Here is an 8,319-nt window from a genome sequence, read left to right on the forward strand (position 1 = left end):
ATTAATCTTCAAGCTCTAGATTTAAATGCCCCTCTTTGCTGTGGTAGTACAGAAATTTCTGCCCAGAAAAAGCTGGCTTCTCTGTGGAACACAGTGTTTATATCTAGAAGATGAGACTACTAGAGTTTCTCCTGTGCTTGGCAGCAGCTCTGCAAAGTGAGTATCACTGACTGGGTCCCTTATGTCACACATGGGTTCTTTGGGGGCTTGTGACTCCAGGTTACTGACAGACAACAACCCTGTTTTTAGGCATTTTGTCTCAGATTCATCTTAATGAATCAGGACCTGCTGTCACCGAGCCATCACAGCCACTGTCCCTCACCTGCACAGTCTCTGGATTCTCCATTTCAAGTAGTGGTTATTGCTGGCACTGGATCCGTCAGCCCCCAGGAAAGGGGTTAGAGTGGATGGGGTGCATACGTTATGATGGTTACACTTTCTACAGTCCATCCTTCAAAAGCCGCAGCACCCTCTCCAGAGACACATCACTGAACAAATTCTCTATCCAGTTGAGCTCTGTGACTGCTGATGACACAGCCATGTATTACTGTTCCAGGGAAAACCACAGTGAGTGAGCTTCAATGTGAACCCAGACATAAACTTCCTGCAGCAGTGCTGAAAACCAGTAGGAAACTTACAGGATGCACTAAGTATAGTTTCACCTCCATAAGCAGGAACAGAGAGAGGATTAACACTCTGACGCTATTGTTTTATATCCTGGTATCTCAGCCCCTCACATTTCTATAAAAAGTTCTACAGACTTTCCTTTTGTCTTAAAACTTAAAATATAGCTGTTTTGAGGTCAAACTTGGTTGATTTCTGATGTCAGATTAAATGTCACAGGGATAATTGATTGAGTCTTTGTTTCTAAAAGATTTATCATGCTATTACTTGTCAAGTTATAAGCATGCTTTTTACCCAATGTTTGAAGATAGCTTTCATTGTCATGATTAAGAAAGAGGTTGTACTAATGGACACTATTTTTAGAAACTATCAACAGTGCCAAACATTGTCAATGATATTAGTCCATCAAGAGTTCACTCTGTGATCATAAGTGTCACTGGAAAGGAGGATATAAAAGAACAGACAGAGCACAAACCTGATTGATATGAATGTGCTTGGAATGAATTTCTGGAATACGCATGTTATGTAAGCAAGCACTCAGTGATGTCTCTCTCTCTCTCTCTCTCTCTCTCTCTCTCTCTCTCTCTCTCTCCCTCTCACACATACACACACACACACACACACACACACACACACACACACACGTTCCACAGGACAGAAATATTCATTCTTCTTCAATCAGCTGTATCTTTGCTTATTTATGGATAGTAGAGACATGTCATTTCCTACAAAATGATAGGATGCTCTTGACAATATCAAAGATACAGAGGCATGCTGACCAGGTCATTATGTCTGTGGAACCTGGATATCAGGTCTACTTCTGGCATTATAGCCCTGAAGAAAATCTATGACCAGATCTGACATTTCTCATATCATGCTCTGAATTGATCCAGACTCATCATATTGCCTGCAGCACGTGGATTCAAGCAAAAGAAGCCTTATTTGACTCTCTGAGTTTTTGCTCTTTGACACAGAATTCCTAAAGATCTTATGATCAGACTTTAGGTTTTTGTTTGCACAGTTAATCAGAGCTGACAGGCATATGTGTTAAAGTTGCAATCTGGTCAAGGATGAGTAGCAGTTCATGAAAAAAGAAGCCTAAATTTTACAAAAATTTAGTTTTAGAAAAATTAAGTTGACACTTAAAATATACCTTCAAAAATAGTTTTCTGTGACATTGATTCTGTAAATTAACTCAAAAGATGGGACACTGGAGTTGTAAAATTTCTAATAGCTGAGGGCCTCTGTCTCTCAGTAATGCTTCATGGAGAACACATTTTGCATTGAGACCTACATTTCCTACATTTAAGACATCTTTATGTAATGACTTACTTGTCTTAAATTTCTCATTTCTTTTTTTCCTGCCATACATGACTTGTTTATACATCTGTAAAATAAATCGGCAGGTATACTTAAAATTATACTTTATACAACTTATTACATTTTATATCAGTGTTACAACTGAAAAAGACAGAGATTTCTCCCAGTAGTATATCTTTCAAATTTTTCTTTGTCTCATTGATTTGTATTGACAAATAATCTCATCTCACTTCTGACTAAGGTTGGATGTTTGAGTTGCTTGACACTAAGACTCAAATCTTCCATTTCATTACGCTCAAAATCTTTTTGCTTATATTATTATTTAGAAAATTTACATATTAATGTAATTTATATTACCTTATACAATGTATTGTATATGATGAGAAGTATATGTAATTTGGATTATATTAACAACAGTTTTTAGATGCCATGGCTATCAGACACATAGGTCAGCAATTTCTAATTTTGATATTTTTATTTGAAAGCATATTAATGTTATATATATATATATGTGTGTGTATATGTATATACACACACACACACAGACATATATATATATATATATATATATATATATATATATATATATATCCACATAGTGGACCTCTGTATTCAAACATTTATTATATGTTGTACTAGAGAACTTTAAATGCATCTCATATTATTTTGATATATATATATATTATTTTGATATATAAATATGTTATGTAACTAAAGTTTCCCTCCTGAATTACAGGATGCTTTAACTGCTTCCAATAAAATGCATCTGCCACTCAGCGACATCATTTTACTGCCATCTCTTCACCCTTCTTACTCTCTAGTGAGAACAAAATCACATGTTCTCTGAGAAATTGCAGTTTTTGTCATTGTAAATGAGTAAGATCATATGCTCCTTCTAGTGTAAAAAAATTTTAAGGCGGATTGGTGTCACAATCCATTGTTTCCTCTTCCAGAACAACAACAACAAAAAGCCACCGAAGATCCTTCCCATGGCATTGTAGGGTTGTGGTCCCCATATCTACTCAGCCACTGGGCATGTTCACTTGGGGAGGCTGGACTCAGGGAGTTTGAGCTTATCCTACTCCTCACCTGATTGGTATTGGATTGTAGGAAGATGCCAAGGCACCATATGGGGTGGGAAAACATATTTTGAGACATTGGAATGCCAGAGCTGGCTTGGTGGTCCTCAGTCCTGAGACAAGACTGGGGCCATGAGGCTCTCAGGCTCTTGGACCCAGGTACCTCTGGGAGTGCATAAGTGCTGAGAATGGAGTGGAGGCCAATGGGCTGGGTCTAGCCTAGGGCCAAAGGGTTGTTGAGGGAGAGGAGGTGGGGAAAGCATTAGCTCTGACTGGTCCCTAGAGGACTGTCCTAGGCTTGATGGGTTGCCAGCTTGGTGGCAATTGTTGCTTGGAGTGCAGAGAGGCCTTCTAGTGGCTTTGGAGGCAAAGGCCTTCTCCATGGCTCTCCAAGACAAATCCCAATGAAATAGTCATGGTTCTGAATCTTTTATTGCCATGGTGAAGAGTGGATGCATAAATACATATCCTACTTCTCAGAGTAGGCCTGAGATTAAATACTTTTAGCAAGGAGAAATGTCTGGGAAAAGAATCTTATTGGAAACACCCTCTGGTCTTTGAGGTACCCCATTAGAATGGCTATCTGTGTCTTGAGCCTATGTGACCACTGGTCATGTCTCATTTCTATTGTATTTCTATGGGATGTTAGGGATACTTCATCTACATGTGAAACATCTTGATACATTGATCTTATGTGACTGATGGCCAAAATTCTACGGGAGGATTGCAGCTATGTGACAGGGTCCTGGTGCCCAGAAGCAGGCAAAGCTCCAACTGTCTCTTCAGGGTCTCCACAGCTATAAAACCTGTAGCTCAACCAAGGACCAGACTATCTCTCATGGTCCACTGCCCCACATATTGTCATAATTGAAAGAAACAATAATTTACTTCCTAAAATAAACATATATCCCCATATTTATATCATGTAGTATTTATACATGTACTGCATGAGTATAATGTGTTTCTATTCCTTCCAATTCCTTTTCCATCCACTCATCAAGATTTCTTCCCAATTGCACCTGTGTTTCTTTCTTCTTTATTTTTAAGAACCACTGACTTTACACTATTCTGCCAATGTATACCTGGACATAGAACTATGTACTAGAAGATGGCTAGCTTCTCAGTGCACACATCCCTAAAGAATACCAACTCTTCTCAGTAGTTTCAAAAACTAATAGTTCTTCAAGTAAGGTAGGACTTCATGCCACCACCTTGACCACTCTGATGTAATACTGCCTGGCTTAACTTTTTCCAGGTCTGTACTTACTTTCAAAGCTATTGTAGGTTCATATGTACAACCTTCCTGTTGCATACAGGAAATATTGCTTCAATACTGTTCACCCAACCTTTCTTTGCCCTCTTCTAGGATGATACCTAAGCCTCTAAAAAAGCCAATTTTGCATAACTACCATGCAGAGGTACTGAGGAAACCACAATGGTCCATAAAAATATGTGTGCAGTAATTTGTATTGGGGCAAGGAAAAACATAAGGTATATTTTCCTTGTTTGCTTAACCAGCTGTCTCTGGTTTTCTACCACAAGCTTAGAACTTCTGCCTCTATATTTTAATAAATGAAGTCATTTTGGAGTCATGGAACAAAATCCATCCTTGTTAACCTTCATTTCCAACTCCAGAATCTCAGAGAATGTCAAGTTCTCCCTGAGGTTTACATCTTTGATGGCATAGGTAACTGCTATGTATTATAGTTAGAGACACAATGAAGAGACTTCAGTGATATCAAACAACCAATATACACACAAACACACACACTTACACACACACACACACACACACACACATATGCACACACACTTCTGTTCTTAGATTCAGCAAGACAACTTAGGAACTGTCTTGATTTTTGGCTCTGTTACAGCATTACATTGTCTAAATCCTATATTTTCTGTCAATGTGTGCTGGTATTTTCTCTTGTTTTGTAACAAACTAAGAAAACACATATATAGGATCTACAGAGCAGAAATGATTTTCAAAAAGACATATAATTTTGATAGCATGGTTACAGTTGATAAATTTCTGTCACAGAGTGTGATTCTGTCATTTAAAAACAGTTTTGGCACAGATCAAAACAGCAAGATGTATAAAAGTTCCAATGACTAAAAAAACCTATTGGTTTCCCATCTGACCTGGCTCCTCTTAGACCTGTGAGTACCTTAGGTTGTGTGCTGATTGGGATGTTTGTGTTCCAGCAAGTAAATTACTTTCAGTCTGTATTGTACTCTCTTCCTTCAGCATTATTTTTCGATGTCTTCAGGCCTTTTCCATGTAGATCAATTGAAACACAGGAAAAGTCTCCTCATTAGGTAAAGGTGGGCAGAAATATCTTATGTTCTTGAATCCACTGTCCTCCCAGTGTTCTCTGTGTAATATATACACTGTCAATACTGTTATGTACTTCAAATATAAAACAGAACATTAGGATAAAAAAAGAGGCAATCTTCTATCTGTGAATTTATTGGGATGGTCAACAGAAAGACTAAGCATGGTATGAAGATTTGGTTATCATTAGATTTGAATTGTACAGGCCAATGGAAGTATCATAGGGTAACTTCAAGTAGAACAGGTTTGATTTCTCAAGGAAAACTAAAATTTTGTCCTCCACAAAATTAAATGTTATGTCTGTCCTTACATATCAGAGTAACACAGAATTCATACAACATTTTTGACCTGTAAGATATGGATAAAATACTTCAATATGCTCTACAAATTAGTATACAACAATCCCTAAACGGAGATGTGATTAATCAAATGGAGATTATATTTCATTAGATAAACAAAGAAGGACACTTTATTATTGTATATTATGATTTACAAATGACATTGTTTGTATAATCAATAGCAATGCTAAATTCTTGTTGAATTGGGACAGTAAAAAGGAAAAACCAAAATGAATCAGTCATGCAGAAACTGAGGGCCAGGTGCAGAGTGGAGTCACCCAGTGTGTTTCCTGGCTCTACACAGTTTATTCTTCTCATTTAAGCACATACAAGTCCTAGGAAACCATGTACTATGTCAGAACCCTTGCTTTGAAGGACACAAGATCTGACAGGGGTAATTGCAGTCATTTTCTACTATCTATTGGAAGTTACAGAAAGAGAAATGACATAATTCAAAGCCCCTCTCAATCACAATGAAGACAGTTCATGTCATAGTAGAATAAAATGCTCAAATTAGAAAAGTAGTACATTGCAGAGCTTTCTCATAAAAGCATAATTCCAAGGCTTATCATGCTGTGTCTCTCCCAAAATCATTAATATTATCATCTTTATGTGCAATGTTTGTTAGATTATGTCAGTCACATATATGCCATCAAAATTCCGTGTTTCTGAATCTGTACATTGTAGCATGATTATTTTTAAATTTAGGACGAATATACACTTATAAGTGAATACAAATCTTTCAGGCTCTGGGTTTCCTGTCTCAATATTTTTTTGTCTAGTTCTATCTGTTTGGTTTTTGTTGTTGTTGTTTTGTTGTGTTTTGCAAATTTCAAGATGGATTTTTAACAGCTGAATAATTCTCTATTGTGTAAATGCACCTTATTTTGTTACCCATTTTTCAGTTAAGGGACATCTAGTTTGTTTCCAATTTCTAGATATTAATGGTAAAACTGATATGAATATAGTGAATAAGTGTCCTTGTGGTAGAAAGGAGACTATTTGGGTATATGCCTAGGAGTGATACATCTGGGTTTTCTCTAAGAAACTAGTATATTATTTTCCAAAGTGGATGCACAAATTTGCATTTGCAGCAGGAAAACCAGAGAGCCTGAATATCAAGGAAGGCTTAAATAAGAACAAAAGAATCCTCTTGCAAGGGGAAAATAGAATAGACATCATAGGTGGAGGCTGCCTAGGATTTGCAACAGGGAGGAATATGGAAGACATTGAGAGAAATGACTGAAATTAGAGCTATTGCAGGGGCAAGCTAGAAACACAATATGATTGAAACTACATGTAATCTATAAGAGTAACCCTAGAAAAGAAACTTAAAGATGGAAGACAGGAAGCCTGTACTGGCCATCTCCTGGAACTAGGAAAGGTCTCAATTTGAGAGATTGGGTCATAAATTCAGATATAAAACCTTCAGTATAGAGTTTGTCTTGCTTACAGAATTTGCTGGAATCAGAGGTAACACTGTCATCAAAGAGACAAGACAGACTTTATATGCTACTGTATGGAACAGATGAAATATCTCATACTCAAACATTCCTTAGCTTTCAAGCAGTTCTACAGAAGACAGGGGATAGAAGACCAGAGGAGTCAGTGATACTGTAACAACATGACCCACAAAATCAATGGAACAGGACTCATGAGGTCTACCAGAAAACAGGGAACCTGTACCTGTAGGGCTTTTACTTTGGGTCCCTGCTTATATGTTATAGCTGACTAGCTTAGTGTTCTTGTGGGATTCCTAACAGTGAGCAAGGGATATCTCTTGACTCTTTTGCTTATTTGTGGGACCCTTTTTCTCCTATTGAGTCACCTTGTCCAGCCATGATGTGATGGTATGTGCCTGGTCTGAAGTCGTGTTTGTTTGAGGTCCTTGTTATGTTGTTCTTTTCTGAGTAGAGGAGAGATGTGTACCTGGAAGAGAGAGAAGGTAAAAGAGGAGACCCAGGAAGGGGAGAGATGGAAAACTTCAGTCCGGATGTAACATATCACAGAACAAATTTTAAAACTTTAATTTTTTTAACTTTAAATTTCTTTTAAAGTTTTTAAAAAAGTTTGTGTGTGTGTGCATGTGTGTGTGTGTGTGTGTGTGTGAGAGAGAGAGAGAGAGAGAGAGAGAGAGAGAGAAATATTACTTTTGACTACTCTGCTTAATGAATATGAACCAATCTACTGCATTGCTACTAACTAGTTAAAACTGACATCCATTCAATCACATATTGCTTATTTCTTACATGCATTTGTTTGGAATACATTTTCCAAACATTAAGTGATGTGTCTCTTTGATACTCATTGATAATGAGGTCTGTTTCTCAGGATAGCAGCAAGGTTAATCCCATCTTTTAATCCAATCCACTAGTCTGAATTATTATTTTTAAAAAGTGAGGAAATTAATACTAGCATTTATTATTGGAAAATATAAAATAATTCCTGACATTTGTTGTTTGTGGTGGCTTTTTAGAACTCATGGTTATGGTGGAGTTGGTTACCTATTGAGTTTTATTGTAAGTATGTTTATTCTCTTTAGGCTAAATAGTCCATTATTCTCTGAGGTCAGCAATAGTGTTCTTATGTTTCTTAGCAATTTTATTGTAAATTTTTTTCTTCA

At 37.0% G+C, this 8,319-nt stretch overlaps 1 gene segment (V, D, J or C); it reads left to right on the forward strand.

Moving 5' to 3' along the window:
• The first annotated feature begins 60 nt into the window (after positions 1-60).
• Positions 61-575, forward strand: LOC114629966. The segment is given in 2 exon segments: positions 61-156; positions 250-575. Coding segments are annotated over 2 exon segments (372 nt in total).
• Positions 576-8,319: the final 7,744 nt, after the last annotated feature.

This window comes from Grammomys surdaster, unplaced genomic scaffold (assembly GCF_004785775.1).
Source record: "Grammomys surdaster isolate TR1022 unplaced genomic scaffold, NIH_TR_1.0 323, whole genome shotgun sequence".
NCBI lineage: Eukaryota > Metazoa > Chordata > Mammalia > Rodentia > Muridae > Grammomys > Grammomys surdaster.